This window comes from Paroedura picta, chromosome 10, assembly GCF_049243985.1.
Source record: "Paroedura picta isolate Pp20150507F chromosome 10, Ppicta_v3.0, whole genome shotgun sequence".
NCBI lineage: Eukaryota > Metazoa > Chordata > Lepidosauria > Squamata > Gekkonidae > Paroedura > Paroedura picta.
In genome coordinates, this window is record NC_135378.1 from 62,185,283 (window position 1) to 62,203,447 (window position 18,165).

General features: G+C 40.4%; 1 protein-coding gene and 1 long non-coding RNA gene across 4 annotated transcripts in view; one reads left to right on the forward strand and one right to left on the reverse strand.

Moving 5' to 3' along the window:
• Positions 1–15,798, reverse strand: ADAD1 (adenosine deaminase domain containing 1). Of its 3 annotated transcripts, none has more exons than XM_077300406.1 (12): positions 15,648–15,798; positions 14,807–15,018; positions 14,025–14,213; positions 13,155–13,322; positions 10,992–11,078; positions 9,211–9,336; positions 8,982–9,105; positions 8,621–8,797; positions 7,115–7,185; positions 4,855–5,092; positions 4,104–4,239; positions 1–1,614 (listed from the first exon to the last, which is right to left on the reverse strand). In XM_077300406.1, the coding sequence occupies exons 2-12, from the start codon at positions 15,006–15,008 to the stop codon at positions 1,501–1,503; spliced, it is 1,632 nt and encodes a 543-aa protein (XP_077156521.1). In that variant the 5' UTR covers positions 15,009–15,018; positions 15,648–15,798; the 3' UTR covers positions 1–1,500. The 3 variants fall into 3 exon arrangements, with proteins under 3 accessions (XP_077156521.1, XP_077156518.1, XP_077156519.1); XM_077300403.1 differs by having other exon boundaries at positions 6,959–7,185; XM_077300404.1 differs by lacking the exon at positions 15,648–15,798 and adding an exon at positions 15,214–15,342 and having other exon boundaries at positions 6,959–7,185.
• Positions 15,484–18,165, forward strand: part of LOC143819158 (uncharacterized) — a 17,567-nt gene continuing 14,885 nt past the window's right edge. The window contains exon 1 of the long non-coding RNA XR_013224830.1: positions 15,484–15,617. This is a non-coding gene — a long non-coding RNA (uncharacterized LOC143819158). The remainder of the gene's footprint in view (positions 15,618–18,165) is intronic.

Consider the following 18,165-nt stretch of genomic DNA (forward strand, 5'->3'; position numbering starts at 1 on the left):
TCAAAAGGTTTCACAGTAGAACTTTATTGAAAAACCCCAGGTAGCTGCATATCCAATGCTTGGATTTTGTTATTATACATATATTCGAATACAGACATGAACGTAATTAGTAGGAAAAGTTATCAGATATCCATACTTGAACTCAAAAGTTTCAGCAAACTGAAAACTAGCATGGCAAGGAACTACCAAGAAATTAAAAATGTAACAGGATAAGGATCTTTACTGGCTTACAATTGTTTCATACATGATAGCCATGTGAAAGCTATTGAGAAAATTGTTTCAATATACTGGGGTGCCATACTTAATATGCAAGCTGCTTGCTGTGTGACCTTGTACATCTCTCAAGACTTCTCGTAGCAGTAACATGCTGTTATTTGTGTATTCCACCAATAGATTTTATGCCCTTCCCCCATGTAGCGATACAACTATGAAACACTCTTAGCTACTCCAACATGGCCAATATAAGAACAAGCTCTCAATGTAATGCAAGATTTTGTGACTTGTGAACACTTGTGAATTTTATATGGCAAATATGAGTTCCATGTCATCGACAGGCTCCCTGAACTGGGGAAAAGTTCCATCATTAAGAGAATAAATCCACAGTATCTAGCACATTAACCTTTAGGTGACATAACTCAAAAACCATCATCTGCTCTTTTTAAATATCTTTACCCATGGCTTGTCTGTTTTCCTATATTGACACCACATGGATAGAAATAGTACAGCCCTGATGAGCATCTCAAGCCAGCTGAACTCATCATCAGTATATAAAATTCAAAGACTATCAGGCAAATCATACTACTCTTATTTAAAACTGAAACATTATGTTTAAGAGGTAAGGCATTCACACTATGAACTAGTTTCACCTAACTTTTTAATGATTAAACATCACACATAAAAACCCTTAAATCTCCAATTAAAAGTTATGGCTTGATAATGTCAAAGTTGTTCCACAGACAAACACAGATCATTCCTTGTCTCTTGATTTGTAAAATACAGACCCTGTCTGGAGCATTCCATTAATGGTTCCATGGGCGAGATAGATATGCAGTTTTATTCAGGAAACTTACTCTTGTTTACTGACAGTAGATCTTTGCAGCCTTAAGCTTGAATGCTCACAGCTGAGAGAGACAAAGCCCACAAAGATGGATAATAAATGGGAAACATTTAGCTTTGGTATCAAAATAAAAAGGACAATGCAAAATATGGCAATGATCACAGCAAAAGGCTGAGTTGTCACCCAATTCTCTTCATTACTCAAGTTCATGTATCCACTTGAGGCATAGCTGTGAACCCAGCTGAGAAACCATTTAAAGATAATTGACTGAAAAACAAGCTACTTTAATATCAGGTATTTTACAATGGCAAATATGTTAGCAATAAAAACAATCTGTACATTTTAACAAGTTAGGTCGAGCCTTGACAACATTCTGACCAGAATAATCTGCTACTAAAATACTGAAATGTCTATTTGCCCACTGGCAATCAGAGTGCCAAATATCACATACTGAAATGTTCAATACGTGGAGACTTCACAATCCAGGACCCATAGCCGTGCTCCTCTAAGTAGGTTTTCAGCAAGGTTTTTGCTTCTTGGTAGGATTCTGCCGTAAACTGAACAAAGAAGGTGTTAATATTCAGCACTGAGGAATTGCTAAATAAATTAATCCTATCATGATGAAGTTTCCTATAAAGCACAGTAATCCTGAACAATCTAGTACCCTTAAAAATGGGAGCTTAAAAATATCTTGTTATGCAAGTATACCTTTGATATAACTATAGCAATTCATTGCTTAATGATATCACTACCCAGGACCGTTAATACATCATTTGAAGAGCAATAATTTGTCAAGGAATGGAACAAACCTATGTAAATGAAAGCATGAGTTCCCTAGCAAAAAGAGTCAAAGCTATTCTAAAACTCAGCAGCTGTCAACTGTACATCATATCAATACAATAATCAACTTATCTGTCTTGTTCTTTAATCACCACAAACTTGAAATCTTTCCTCCTACTAATCAAGAAGAAGAGATGGTTCTTATATGCTGGCTATTTTCTACTCAAAGGACTCTCAAAGCAGCTAACAATCCCCTTCCCTTCCCTTTCCCCACAAGAGACACCTTGTGACGTAGATGAGGCGGAGGGAGCCCTGATATTACTGCTAGTTCAGAATAGCTTTATCAGGGCTGTGGTGAGCCCAAGGTCACCCAGCTGGTTGCATGTAGGGGACAGTGGAATCAAAACTGGTTCACCAGATTAGAAGTCCGCTGAAACTGCCGTTCAAGCCCAAGGCAGCCAGCGCATGGGGGAGGGGCTCTGCGCCTGTGTGCATGAGCTGACTGGTGCACCGCCCCTTCCCACCGCACTACGGCGCTGGCTACCTCGGGGATGAACAGCTGCTTTGGTGGCTGAAGCACATAACCCTACTCTTAACCACTACACCAAGCAGGCTCAGATCAGATTACAAAGCAAATGAAAGCACCAAGGATTAATAGAATTTGGGGTTTGTGAGCCATTTTAATTTAGCCTTTAAAGCACTAGATTACAACTATAGTAACTGCTTCAGATCTGTTATCAAGCTCAGTGGATGATCTTGGGCTTGTCACTCTGTCCCAAAAGGCTGTTACAGGGTACAATGGAGACTATGTAAATTGCCTTGACCTCCCTTAGAGAAATGTGTGATACAATACATCTCACTTCAAATATCTGCTGACTTCCTGGTGACACACACTTTTAGACATAGTCTGGCATTTGAAAATTAACCATTTTATGTATATATTACAATAGTGACTCCCCAAAAGAAGAATACTGCTGCTTGGTAAGAGCTGATTATCTGAAGGGGGGTGGTTAAGAAGGAAGGAGTGGCAGGGGGGCATAGAGATGAGCTCTTTGGATGCATTATTCACTAATTTCTGACTGAGCCAGGCTATGGCACCATGCTGGTAAATGGAATCAGTGTTTCTGCCTCTGTACAGTACTAAAATCTGATGGAAAATTTTTAGTGAGTACATCACCAGAGATCCGGCATTCTTTGAGGAAGCTTCAAGTGCTCGATCCATACCAGTCAGGCTTCTGTCTTGGCCATGGGATGGAAATGGTGTCAGTAGGCCTGACAGATGACCTCTGGTGCCAGCTGGATAGGGGTGGTTCGGCTATTTTCATGTTAAATCTGTAGGCTGCATTTAAAGTGCCTGATCACAAGCTTTTAGCCCATTGCCTTGCCGAGAGTGGGATTCCTTGGACAGCCCTACAGTGGCTGGTCTCCTTTCTTCAGAACCAGATACAGAGTGTTGCAGTAAGGGAAGTTATCATGCCCCTTTTAATTCCGATGTGGAGTTCTACAGGGAGCAGCCCCCCCCCCCCCCCGCTCTTCAACATCTTCATGTGCCCTCTGGACCAGAGTTTTGGGCTGGGTTGTAATCGATATGCAGATGACGCCCAGCTCTATCTCCTAATGGACAGCCTCCTGGACTCCCCCCCCCCCAAAAAAAAAACATTTGCCAGCTGTTTGAAAGTTGTAGCTGGATGGCTCAAGCAGAGTCGCCTGAGATTCAACCCCTTCATGGCAGAAGTCCTGGGGCTGATGAGGAAGGGGGCAGATCAGGAAGTGTGCTGGCCTAGCCTGTCTAGGAAGCAGCTTAACATCTTGCTCTCTGCCAGGAATTTGGGCGTGATTCTCAAAGCCTCCTTTTTAATGGAAGTACAGGTCATGACATGACCCAGTGCTTGCACAGGGGATACCTTTACCTGACAGCTTTTCTGGGTCAAAGAACATACAATATATGTATTTCATGTTTCCAGAGTAAGAACTCAGGTGATTATTCACTTACAAAGCAGACAGCTGCTTAAAATATTTGACTTTAACTATAAAAACTACTGAACACAACTGTGCACACTAAAGATTTGTATGTTAAAGCTAGTGAGCCATAGATATTTTTATTATATGAGTCATTTATATACGTAACCAAACTAAAATAGTCTATTTTCCAAAACTAACACTAAAGCCACAAGACCGGTCAAATCCTGAAGCCACTGTGAATGGGAAGTTAACCTGGAATTCATGAGACCTGCACTGGCCTAAGTTGCTCTTCAGGACATCTTACCTTTGCTTCATGGTATGTAGCTGCTGCTTTGAGTAGGTCATCTCTCTTTGATTCTTTAACAAGTAAATTAAAACGACTTAACATAGCAGCCTTGCAAAGTCGACTTGCCATTGTAACACCACTTTTGAAGGGTGAACTGGAAATAAACAGTGGAAATGAGAAGCAGAACACATTTCTAGAACAGTTACAAATAATAATTAACTAAAAAACTAGCTGTTTAATGAGTATCAGGCACTACTAACCTACAACAAAATTTTGGTTTTATACTAAAAGGGAAGCTCTTTTCAATAGGTAAATGACAATCCTGATGTGGATAACCCAGGTTAGCCTGATCTCATCAGATTTTGTAAGCTAAGCAGGATTAGCTTTGGTCAGTATTGGATGAGAGACCACCAGAGAATACCAGGATTGTGATGTAGAGGCAGGCAATGGCAAAAGACATCAATGTCTCTTTCCCACCAGGCATTTTACCATCTCCACAAGGCATGGCAACTAGCACCTTATCTGTTGGCATCTGACCCAATCACTATTATTTATTAGAAAGAGAATATTCTAAGCAGGGGTAAGTCAACCTGTGGTCCTCCAGATGTCCATGGACTACAATTCCCATGAGCCCCTGCCAGCGTTTGCTGGCAGGGGCTCATGGGAATTGTCGTCCATGAACATCTGGAGGACCACAGGTTGACTACTCCTGTTCTAAAGTGTGCAATATGACTCAGAATTTTATAACACATTATTGTCCATTTTTTACCTTTCTGTTGTCTTCCCATTCAGTCCATCCACCACCTCCAACGAAGTATCTCCCTGAGACCAATTCAAACTAAGAGATCTATGTTCCAAGTCTAACAGAACTGGGTAAGCAGAAGTCACCAAACTAATGTGGGGTCTGTTCACCAAGTAGAACATGGGTAGTTTTGAAGTGAGTGTATCATCTACACGTTGCTTGATAGCTATTTCTAATCCTCTTGTATCATGGCAGTTTGCATCTCCTAAAAACAAACAAAAACTAGAAATTCACCACACTAAGATCAGAGAGCCAAAAATTTGAAGCTTTATTTTACCAAAAGCAACAACTCAATTTCCAATAATCTCCACTTATTATCAGAACTTCACACACTTGGATACATAATAAACTTTCTCCTAAATAGCAAAATAAGTACCAGTGTTAATAATATAATCTTTTCCTACGCTCACAGAGGTGAGACATCTCAGCATATAGGTATACTCTATTGGGCATGTACCATGGAATACAGGCCAGCAGTGTTTGCAGTCAGTCAAGTATTAGCAGCAAATTCAACTGCATCTTAAATGTCAGCTTAGGAAATCGTTATGCTGCTTCAAAGTCCTGTTTGAGGTGGCTTAATTAAAATAAGTTATCAATATCAAAACAGTATAGAACTAACCATATCCATTAAAACACCTCAGGTCAGAAGCAAACCATTAAAGAGGCTGGAAAGTTAAAACCCCTAGTAAAACAATCATATTTTGTTCTAGCCCCTAAAAGAAAGTAAAGTAGGTTGAGGATTGACAAATTCCCTCTGGATCAAGGAACCAGCCATATTTGTAAGAAAGAATTTCATCTTCACATGAGCCACCTTAAGCAAGTCTCTAAAAGAGAAACAATTAAGCTTATTAGCATTTTCTTCATAATGATCCTATGCTATTTTTTGAATGCATAAATGTTAAAACAGTAATAAAAGTGTGCTCCCAGTTTTACAGAACTTTTACACTGCAGTCGTTTTTCAAAATACAAGTGTAGAAACACAGAAATTTAACGATACATAAAGATACCTTATTTTCAAGTAAGGTTTTCACATACTGCTCCAAGACTGTTTTTTTCTTTGACCTCTTGTGGCAGTGCACATAAATTGCCACAGATTTTATTTTGCTGTACCAGACTGGCAGTTATCCCTATGCCATTTCTGGCACCTTAAGCACCAATAAAGCCATTGGGATTTACATGCATATGATCAGAATAAAGCTCCCTGACAACTGAATTAGAATTTTTTTAAACAGTAATCAGCAAACCTGATTTAAGATTTGTTAAAAATAAAAAACTGCTAGAGATCAGCCTCAGTTTTAGCATTACATGATTATAAAAATCAAGGACAGAGATAGAGGCTAGTCAATATTTACTTTAAAAACAAGTAAGGAACCAAACCAGTTCCTAAAAGTTTCAGCAAGCAAAGAGTGCTCAAGCAACTGCTTAAAATCACCGTAGTCCAACATTATGCCAACATATTGGACCTATAAAAGGAGCAATTTCATGAACATTTGGGAAATCAAGATCCCAGTCCATTTAGTTGTGTCCTGGTAGCAAGTCCTACAGGGGCTTTTAAAACTTATAGTTAAAATAGATACATGTTTTTATGACTGAGGGTAGGGGAGGGATGGGAAGCTGCAATGCAACACATTAAACTGTTGCAGACCTGGGCAGTTAAATCATAAGAAAAAAGCCAGAAGTCCAGCGGCAACTTAAAAAACTGTTTACAGCATGAGCTTTCATGAATCATCTGGATAGTGAGCACAATTCCCAGATCCGAAGTTTCAGATGAAAAGCTGAGAGCTCAGTGATGATTCCCTGCCTGCACTGGGCTTTCTCATAGGATCCATCACAACTGAGTTGTAAATCTGCCAATTGCCAGGAGCAAATGTTCAGCCACTGTGACCTGGCCCCTGGGCCACCACACTGACCACTACACTAGACAGACACTCTAATTTCATGTCACTGAAGTTTAGGCACAAATTACTACTGTTTCTCAGACAGCTTTAGTATCCTCATACACATTTAAAATACATGGTCACTTGTGATACATCTTCTTTAAAAATATTTAGCTAAATAAAAAGATCCTTACCAAGCATTATCCTGGTAACATAAACCGGCTGAATGAAGTGGCTTAACAAAGCTCCCTGAATGCCCAACACTTCCCATCTAGTCAGCTTATCACTAGCAGACATACTGCTTATTCTGGCAATTTCAGCAGGACAATAGATAGTGAGGTAGATCTTGCCTTCAACAGCAATGTGAAGAGACAGTTCCTCGCCAGATTCAAATGAAGATACAGAATTTGGAGTGAGGCATCTATAATTAGAGCATAAACAGGTGACGATTTCGCAGTTGTCCAAAACAAGGTATGTTGTCATAGAGATATAAAAGCTACAGTTTGTGAGAAGTGATATTGGTTTATCACCAATTAAAGCTATACTAAAAGGCTATATTTCAAAAACAAACTGGGTTTTCTATTTGACTGGTAGGAGAACAGACAAGCAGGGACTAATATCTCTAACAGAAGTCAGGGCTCACCAAGTCAACATCCCAAACAATACGAAATTTCCCCTTTTCTTGAAATCAAATTACAGCCTTAAAGGAAGCCTTAAGAGACCTGGCCAACAGGCAATTCAAATTTGAAAGCCTCTGAAAATAAAGCCAATGGAAATTACAGGAAATCCTTCCTATGAAGGGCACGATTATGTGCAACACAGTTATAGCAACCTAGGGGTGCCAACCTCCAGATAATGGCTGCAGATCTCCCACTACTACAACTGATCTGCAGGTGATATCAGTTCACCAATCTCTCCCCTCCCCCAACCTCAGATTAACCCCCCCACAAATCCCCAGGTATTTTCTAACCTGGAGCTGACAATCCTGTTCCCAACTAAAACCATGTTTTCCTCATGACTACTGCCAACAAAACTCTTAAATTCAATTTCTGTCATTCAGTGGCTAGAAGAACACAGACCAGAACATACTAAGCCCACTTCACATCCCAGCAAAGACCCAACTAACTGAAACAAAAAAAGCAAAACTAATAAATATTTTAGTGCCTCATACAAGGAGACAGACCTACACGTTCTTACTCTGTAAAGGTCCTCATCTTCGGTATTAGTACAATGTGCTCAAGAGACTGTTATCACCAAGTGTATATTACTCTTCACTAATATTGTGGGTGATTTGCTATCGGATCAATATAACTTATTCAATTTATAAAAATATTCTAGCAGATCCTTAGCCTGAAGCATGAGGACTTCACCTTGGTGCCAGTACATGGATCAGTTTCAGCTGATGTTACATGATAGTGTGAGCAAACTACTTGAATACAATTGTCTAGTTAAACACCTATTACCCATTCTCACTGATCAAGAATAAACTAATACTGTTTAATTGTTTCTACAAGGGGAATATCCTTGCAGAAACTTGAGCAGCCATTAATGCACATGCTTCCTGCTTCTGAAGAATCGAATGAAAACCAACATATGGATAAAAACAGGGAAAAACAGTATCTCTACTGTGGTCATGTAATTCAATAAACATCATAGCTTTATCTTTTGAATTTTACTCTGCTTTTAATAAAAACAGATAAATGCAAACTTGATTGGCTAAGTGAAATATAGCAACCTACTTTGTACCACCACCATAATATTTAACCTGTACATTTGTAAAAAAAAAATCGCTTAATCGGAACATTCAAATACCTCCACATAGTAAGTCTCATATATGTAATACTTAAAATACTTACATCTTGGATTTGGACTTTATCTGAGCAGATCCTTTTGGCAATTGATTCATGTAGAGAAATATATGTATATTTGGTTTTATTGCAAGCAAGGTTGATGTCGGTTCAAAGTAAAATATGGATTTCTCCATCATAGCTGGATTTTTACTGTGGTATAGTAAAAGCTGTCTATAAAAATACCTTTAAGGAAGCAGCAGAATTTGAGAAACTATTAACATGACATGTTTCCAGATCGGCACTGAAAAAAACAATAACACTTTACAGTTTATCAGGTTTATCACTGCATATCCATCAATGTATTCTACAAGAATCCATCCAAGTTAAATTCAACAACATCACACTAGTATAATGTCATAATTCTTACCTAAGAAGAGAGCGCCTAGCTGTAACAACAGAATGACTGTCGTGCAAAATTCTTCCATCAAGATGGCTGCATTGACTGTAGTTGAATTCACCTGTCCCAATAGCTACTACTTCATATTGCCTAGCTATGAAACGCAAATATAAACAATAAGTTAAGTTTATTCAATTCCTTTTTAATACAGTCACTATACAGTCATTGTCTTTAAAAGAGAAACAGTCAACATGCTTACCTCTTTCTACTATGAACGCAGCCAGTGAACTGCTACAATTTTGGTATTCTGGATATTTAGCAGTTAAACTATTGAAAGTTTCCCTTATAACTTGAGAAATCTTCTCAGATACGACATCTGGTCCTTCTATTAAAGTATGAAAACAAACCAAATAAATGAGAAAAATCAAAATCTGATGTTAAGGTATACCGAATAGTGTTAGTTACAAACAAAGTCAGATCATATGAACCTGTGTTTTGCCTATTGTACAAGACAAAACTTGGCAGAAAATCCTGGTGGAAAAGCCAATGTAAGTTTTCCACCTAATTTTTTGTACAACAAAAACAAACAATCCTAGATTGACAGAATCACCAGGGATGAGAATTAACTAGCCAGAACCAATGGGTGCACAAATCCTTCCACAGCATATCAGTGAAACTCAGAAACCTATGCTGGAGTGTTTACATTAGCACTGGGGGAAAAAAAAGACTGTTCTCAAAGTTTTGAAAATCTTGATAACAAACCAAAACACTTGTTGGCAACATATTATCTGGATTTTAGTGTAATTGCAAAGTTATATACATTTTCATTATTTTATTTTTATTTACATTTATATACCGCTCTCCCCTGAGGCTCAGGATGGTTCACATGAAGTTAGCAGTTCACTTCATACATTCCACCTGACCTGTTCTCCTCCAAGTTAAAGAAATATTTTATTTTGAACTTTCAAAAGCCTCTTGTGTGCCATTACAGGAGTAGAATATATAGTGATCTGGCCTCTGCCCTTAAGTTGCTTGGCTGGGCCAACATCATCAAAATATATAACAACCTGACAGAATGGGAGAGCCAAAGATCAACTAACTAGAATAGATATAGGAATCACTCAGTAAGAAATAAGGAAGATCTTGTGTACAAGGGAGAGAAAAGAGCAAGATCACCAGAACTTCGTATTAGCTTTATTATATATTCAAGTCAAAATAGGTATGCTAAATTAGACAGCTCTCTACCTAGGGCACTAGAAATTTTTCCAATTCATTTTCTCAAAAATCTCATATCACTGTAATATACCAGGGATATTACTGAACTTCTTTGGTGAAATCAGGGATCCAATCCTAACTACAAATTCCATATAAGAAACTGAACTGAAAACTGTCCTCACTGATAGGAACAGTTGCTGCAAGCAAAGGGTTAAGAACTTAAGAGGTTTGTGTGTCTGCAAAGAAGGAGGAGGAGGAGCTTCTTATATGTCGCTTTTCTCTACCCAAAGCGGCTTACAGTCGCCTTCCCTTTTCTCTCCCTACAACGGACACCCTGTGAGGTGGGTGAGGCTGAGAGAGCCCTGATATTACTGTTTGGTCGGAGCAGTTTTTCTCAGTGCTGTGGCGAGCCCAAGGTCAATTTCAAAACACATCACACAATGTAGAAGTTACGCAGATGCCTTAAATTCCTATTATCCATCTGTACATTTTTGCTAGTAGTTAAAACCAACTACAAGTGGAGAATAAAGAAATATTTGTTTATTACCTCTATTTTAAAAAAATACTATGAATTCTAATGCATTATTGAGAATCCATTTCCAAAATCTGCGTATGTAACTTTTTACTGCCTTGAATACACACATATCTTATCTTAAAATCAGAGTAGCACCTTTAAGGTGCTGGACTCAGATTTTATTGTGCTACTTTAGACCAACATGGCTACTCATTTGAATCTACATAAAATGTTTTCACAGATATACAGCAGCTGGGACTTTAGAATGCAAAGATACATGCCTTCCAGAGAGAAAAATAGAACATTCTTACCATATGGAATCTTTGAAAGATAACCAGGTCCAGCTGGGGACTGAGGTTCAGCTACAACTGACAATTCTGGGAGTATCTTGGGAGAGCCTGCAATCATTGTGTGACCAAACAAATGGGGAAAAACAACCCCACATGAGAAAGGTAACAAAAAAGGTGGAGAATAAAAGTAAAAAGTAAAATATAGCTATGTTCATAGTGCTAATGTACAAAGTACCAGATACAATTTAATTATACATTCCCTGTGATCCTTTCATAATAATTGGTGTTGTTCAGCTGTCTAAACACACAGGCTGTGATTCAGTTTTGGAACCCCTGGCAATGTATTTTCTAAATCATATTTACAACATTCAAGAGGTATTGCAGGAAGCTATCTTTGTCATCATGGATGTTGTTTCTTTATTAGTTCTTTTCTAGTGATGTAATTTGTACCTTTTAACCTGTATTTATAATTGGACATTTGTCTTTATATTAGGAATAGGTATTTGTATGCAGAACCATGGGATTGTGATTTTTAAATATTTTAGCACTTCTGAATGTATAATTTTAAATATAATATCTTTTGCATTAATACCATGTAGCTACTAGGGGCCAGGCCTACTGCATTCAGGAACACAACAGGCGCTAGATCAGGATGGTAGTGGAAGAACTCTGCAGACGGCCCTTCCCTTCCCTCCCCCAGGACCTGGAAAGGCTGCAGGCAACTGTAATGAAACTACTGGCAGGGGCAGCTCTCACGCGGCAGGAATCTGCAGCCTCCAAGCCTCAGAGAGAAGTGGAAGGAGGAGGGGGTAGTCAGGGGTGGGGGACGGAAGGTGATAGGATGGTTGCTGGACAGGCAGGCAAGTAAGTTGGAGGAGGTCCACAGGGGCAGGACAGCTGCCCTGAGTGGGTGTTAAGCGCTGAATGGCACTTAGGCCATGAGACATGCTTCTCCTCCAAAACCCTTACAAGAATTATACTATATGGAACAGATATTTTAGGACTTGTAACATACCATATTCTAACACAGGCAAACATGCATTATTGAAGCAGTTTCTTTTCATACATTACAGTACAGTACTAGATTGCTGTTTCTCAGTCACAATGTTTATACTTACATCACTGTTTTACTAGTCAATTACAAGTGCCAAAAAGATTTAAACACATAACAATAATTTGCTAATACATGGTAGTATAGGTGCTCTAGCACAGTCATCTTATGTCTAGGGCACATTGGAACATTATAAATAACAAATTGAATCCAGATTAGATTGAGGTTCTGTTCGTCTAGCCCAACAAGGAGTAATGCATCAGCCTGTTTTGGACAGTTTGCATTCCCAATGAAAGTACAGATTTTGTAATTTGGTGGTACCATTAGATCTGTGTCTTCAGAGAGATGCAGTGTTGTCTGTGGCATGTAGCTACAGCAATTCAGTTGGTATTCAAGACAGCCTCTTGTTGAAAATTATGATTTCACCACAATTAAGCACATTCTGATCTGAACACATCTTGGTTGGATTTTTTATGGAGCATTCTACATCCATCTGCCTTACAATATTGTCTGGAAGCTCCATTAGCACAATACACAGCAGTGATTTTTATTTTCTAGTGTAAGAGAAAATGCTTATCATGAGTGCTTTTGGGAAGAATTAAGTGCTAATTCTAATTACAGACTCCTATATTGTCTGAGAGCAGGATCATCTTCTCCTACACAGATATGCCTGTCAAATAACGTCTCCTAGTGAAACCCTGTTAAGTATACCCATGCCTACCAAAATGAATTGTCCCCTATAATCAAGTCACCTTGATAATCAAGTCATCAAGCCTTTTATTACTGATTTGTCATTTTCTAACTTAAATTCACGTTCTCGCCCTCCCCAATCATATAGGACTTCAACTGAATTCTGTATTTCCTTGACTGTTTTGGAGAGAGGATTTTTTTAATCAGTGAAGCTTTTCTTTTGAAAGGTGGGTCAAACTGATATTTTTGTATTTACTGCTTTTTTATTTCTACAGAAAATGCCTCAAAAGCACCAGAGAGATGGAAAGGTAACAAGGAATCCAGTCTGCCAATCTAGAAATTCCCAATCAGGATCCAGATAACAAAAATTTCCAGCGTGTGCCAGTTCATTGACAACATAAAATATATGTTCCCATGCCCATGAGCACGCACATAATGTTTACCTGGTTTTTCTGTAGCTTTTGGCTCTAACTCCTCCAACTGCAGCAGTTCATCAAGAGCAAGTTTTGCTGCATTTGATTTGGATTCTTTCTTGTTTTGTCCTAAGCCCGTCTTATACTGAATGCCATCCACCACAGCACAAAAAGCAAAGTAGCTTCCCAAGAGATTGCCTTCAAAATGCAACAGGTGAAAAATTAGTTTTCTATTTAGTGTTACATAAAGTGCACCTGCATTTAAGATTCACAGTTTCAATTCTCAGATTCCATGTCCCCCCTCTAATCCCTGTTTTACTGTAAAGTAGAATTACTAGAAAGAGATTTAATTTTGGAACGATAACATTTCCTATGTTCATAATTTAGATTATGCTCCTGAGTAGATGGTTATTAGAAACTACTGCTGAAATGACCAAGACTTACTGATAGATTTACTGTAGGTGAAAATAATTTTAAAACCCTGATCCACATTCAGACTTAACTTTCTGGATTCTGAAAATCAGAAAAATGTACTATTTCAACAAGAACAGCACAAGAAATGTAAAGAGTTCATAGTCTGATGACGAGGAGTGCTTGCACTCGAAAGCTCAAGCCCTGAATAAATCTTTGTTCGTCTTAAAGGTGCTACTGATTTTACAAGAAATATTAGAGCAACAGAACAGCAGTAAGGAATGGCCTGCTCAGATCTGAATTTTAATTGAATTTGTGAAATAATCGTGCACATAACAAAACATGTAAAGGTATTTGGTATGGGCATTCAACACAGCAGCCAATAAAACATCAGGGTACATTTCAGTAGCATCACATAGTTCAAATTCTAGACAAAAAAATTATTTTAATGTAATTCTTCTGCCTCTCACCTGGGAGTACCGTACTTACCAGTAGCTACAGTTTCCTTTAATTCAAGCTGTACACGCTGCATCTGTGCAAACTGATGCAAAGCTGATACTGGGTTTATTTCTCCTCGTTTGTATTTTACCATAAATTCCTTTGGAATTTTCTTTGGAGGAAGGAAAGTGATTGGCGAAACTGGTGCAGCTTTGGAATACTCAAAAGCAGGAATGTGCCCTATAATCCACAATTCAAAAATAACCATGAGAAAAGACATGAACCTTGCCACTTGCTTGAACAAAACTAAGCACAGCTAAGTACATTGGGCATGTGGCCCTTAAAAGTCACTGGTAAAATGCTCAGGTTATCCATTTCTGCTCCCTACTTGAAGAGCACAGCCCACGGGTATTGAAAGCCAGAGCCTAGTTCTCATGTTAATTTTACACTTCTGATTCATGCATAAATGCATTTTATTCCAGAGAGTTTAAGAAAGCTGTGCTAGGAGACCAAATCCTTGTTCCACATTGCAACAACAACAACAAAAACTAAGAACAAGGCTCTTACCCTAAATTATTACTATGGCTTTGTAATACATGGAACAGCCTTACGGCAAAAGCATAGCAAGTTACAAGTACCAATTTTAGCTTTACCCCTGCAGTTGCTTCACCAGCGCAGCCACGCCCCCAAAGAAGGGAAGAATAGCAGCAATTAAAAAACAAAAACCCTCCCAACACCCGCCAAGCGGGGACTCCTCCCAGCGCAGCCACGGCTACTCAACTCCGCTTTTAAGCCACTGGCCGGAAAAAAGCGCATGATGTAGGGACCCAAACCTGTGACTGGGGTCAGCTTGGATGCTAGGCTCGACGCTTCGGCCACGTCCGAAGGGGCAAACATCGCCTGGGCGTGCTCCACTTGTTGCGAGTGCAGAGGCGCGGCGGGCTGCGTCGAAGGCTGAGGCTGCGCGGGCAAGTTCTTCTTCAACATTTGGGCAAAGCTCGGCACTCGGGAAGCCTGCGGCCAGTCGCTCGCCATTTTGCTCCAGCTTGAACAAGAAAAGGCCCCACGACGATTTAGCACGGATACGTGTGCGTGCGCTCCCGCAGCAGCGGAGAACAACTAGCAGCAGGAACGCCTCACACGCCTCTGCCCGTTACTAACGGAACAACACCGCAGGGACACTGATTTTTTTTTGGGGGGGGAAGGAGCACCAACGAGAGCCCAAACCGACAGGGCTTACCTCAAGAGCCCGCTCCCCAAATAACTGGAAGGGCTGGGGAAACCCACTTTATTCCTCCTCGGAGCGCGCTCCCAGCCGTTGAGCTCGTCAAAGCAGGTCACGAGCGGACTCCGCAAAGCTTTACGCGCCCTTCAACGCTCCAGCTGGGGGGGGAGGGGGCGAGCGCCCGTCGTCTCGTGCTCCCCCAACCCCGAATGGCAGCCTCCCCAAGGCCAAGGGGAGCGCCCCTCACACCCTCCCCACGGAAGCGCAACTGAGCACGCGTTTGACCCTCTCCTCCGAGGAACCACTTAGCGCGCTCACCCTCCCAGCGGAGTTCTGCCGGCTCCCCACCTGAACCCTTCGGGGGCTAGGCCAGGGCCCGCACCCTCCCTCCGCAAATGCCCGCCGGTTCCACAGTAGCGGTAAGTGGTTTTTTTTTAAGACAAACTTACAAGAGTTGGACGTTACTGTGAGAATTTTTTGTTTAAAAAATCTTGTTTCAGAGTGCCGTCGATGCGAGGGGTTGTAAAGTGACGCCCCCTCGGTCAGGGCGAGGAGGGCGTCCTACAGACCCGTGCTCCGGGCTGCCTTCGGAGCAAAACGTCTGCGCCTTTTATGAGATGCGCGGCCAGGCCACGCAGCAGGTGGCTCCTTCCCGCGGTTGTTAGCAGCGCGCGGCTGTCTAAAAGGGACAGAAAGCCCGGGGCCGCTTTGCACCGAGCCCAGTTTTCCCTGCAGCAGCCGAGCGGCATGGTGCTTTCTTTTTAAATGGTTCCGTTTCGTTTCTTCTGCGGTCCTTTCCCCAGCCACAACTCAACGCCATGAAAAGGCATAATTGGCTCCCGCTTTTCTCGTGCTGGCATTCTCCTCCGTTAGCATTCATGTTTCCAAACAAGGCATCGCATCTATAGCTCAAACGTGCAATATGGGATTTTGGTTAAAGTGGACCATGCCAACAGCATTTTTACTAGGGACAGACTAATCTACCTGTTGGTCCTGATTCACCGGGTGAAGAAAAATGCAATGCAGACAGAATGTGGAGCTAATGAAACCTAGGACTGAATGAACCTAGTTTTTTTATCTCTGAGAACAAACCAAAGACCTATACCATTAAAAGCCTATACACCTGCTCATCTTCCAACTTAGTATATGCCATCAAGTGCCAACAATGCCCCTCTGTTCTCTACATAGGGCAAACAGGTCAACCCCTACACCAAAGAATTAATGGGCACAAGTCTGACATCAAAAACCACAATATTGAAAACCTGTGGGAGAACACTTCAACCTTCCACGACATTCAATCAGGGACATGAAAGTAGCTGTTGTATTACAAAGGAACTTCAAGAACAGGCTAGAAAGGGAGATCGCAGAAATGCAAGTTATTACAACACCCAATACTATGACATACCCAGGACTCAACAGGGACAAAGTTTTTTTTGTTCAACCTTGTTCAACTTCTGTATCCATATTCCTCACTATTTATTTTATTTGTGATAATGTGACTGTAAGATATGGCAATGTAATGGGATTTTGAGTTTGACTCCCTGGCCTTGGGATAGTTACCAGCAATTCCCTGGCAGGAATGTGGATGGAGCAAGCAACATATGGGGAGGTGAGAGTCTTTGATCACTGATAACAGTCACTTTGGTCTCTCCTTTTGTTTTTGTAAACGACACTGAATTCAGAGGATTGATTGGCTGTTTTGATAAAGGATTATCATTGGCTGTATTTGGTTGTGACACAGTCTACTGATTTAACAGAATTGATTTTTGCTATATTCTGTCATGTAAGGAGATCATAGTCTGATGAAGAGTGCTTGCACTCGAAAGCTCATGCCCTGAATAAATCTTTTTGGTCTTAAAGGTGCTCCTGGACTCTGATTTTATTGTGCTACTTCAGACCAACACAGCTACCCTTTTGAAACCATGGGGTGGGAATTAATAATCCATGTGGAGACTTCTATCGAAATCTAAAGGGAGATGGGAGTCAAGTAATTATTCAACCATTAAGCAAGTTGCTTCTGAAATAGCAACTTCCAAAATGCCCTATCATTACATCTTACATAAAAGAATATAGAATAGCTTTGCTGGATTAGACCAGTGGATCATCTAGTCCAGGGCCCATTCCACACATAGGATAATGCACTTTCAATGTGCTTTCACAGCTTCATTTTTGTGTGCAGAACAGGAAAATCTACTTCTAAAGTGCATTGAAAGTACATTATCTATTGTGTGCAGACTAGGCCCAGGAGTGGCCAAACTGAGGTGTTACAGATGTTGATGGACTACTATTACCATGAGCCCCTTTCAGCTAGCTGGGCCTCTTGGTAATTGTAGTCCATGTACACCTGGAGAGCCAGAGTATGGCTACCCCTGATGCAATCTACTTTCGCACAGTGGCCATTTATTTTGGGAGGCTAACGGTTTAGGAGCTAAGACTTTTCCTCAATGTTGACTTGGGTTTTACTGAATATGGGTAAATACTCTGAATACTCTGAAAATGGAGTATCCCTTTAGTTACCATTGCTAGTAGCCACTGATAGACCCATCCTCCATGAATCTGATTAATCCCATTTGAAAGCTGTGCTTGTAGCCAACACTGCATCCTTTGGCAGCAAATGCCCCATTGTAATCACTTCCTGCATCAAGGAGTATTTCCTTTTGACTGTCCTGAACCTACTGCCCATCAGGTTCAACAGATGCCCTCAATTTCCAGTATTTTGGGAGAGAAAGAAAAACACCTTTTTGCCAACTCTCTCCATCTAGTGTATAATTATATAATCCTTTGTCACGTATAATTCTATAAATCTCCGTAAACCCATCTAAACTGAAAAGTCCTAGGCTGTTTGGCCTTTTCTCATAAGGAAGTTGCTCCAACCCCCAATCATCACCCCCAATCATCACCTCCTATACTTTTTCCAGCTTAACAATGCCTGATTTCAGCTATGGTGACCAGAACTGCACATAGCAT

What these genes read in the sequence shown, in the direction of transcription:
- ADAD1 (XM_077300403.1), bottom strand. Translation starts at nt 15,008, where the DNA reads ATGGCGAGCGACTGGCCGCAGGCTTCCCGAGTGCCGAGCTTTGCCCAA. An exon ending in AAAAGCTACAGAAAAACCAG is followed by an intron (nt 11,079 to 13,154) that starts GTAAACATTATG and finishes CAATGATTGCAG; the next exon opens with GCTCTCCCAAGATACTCCCA. An exon ending in AATGGGAAGACAACAGAAAG is followed by an intron (nt 4,240 to 4,854) that starts GTAAAAAATGGA and finishes GTTTATTTCCAG; the next exon opens with TTCACCCTTCAAAAGTGGTG.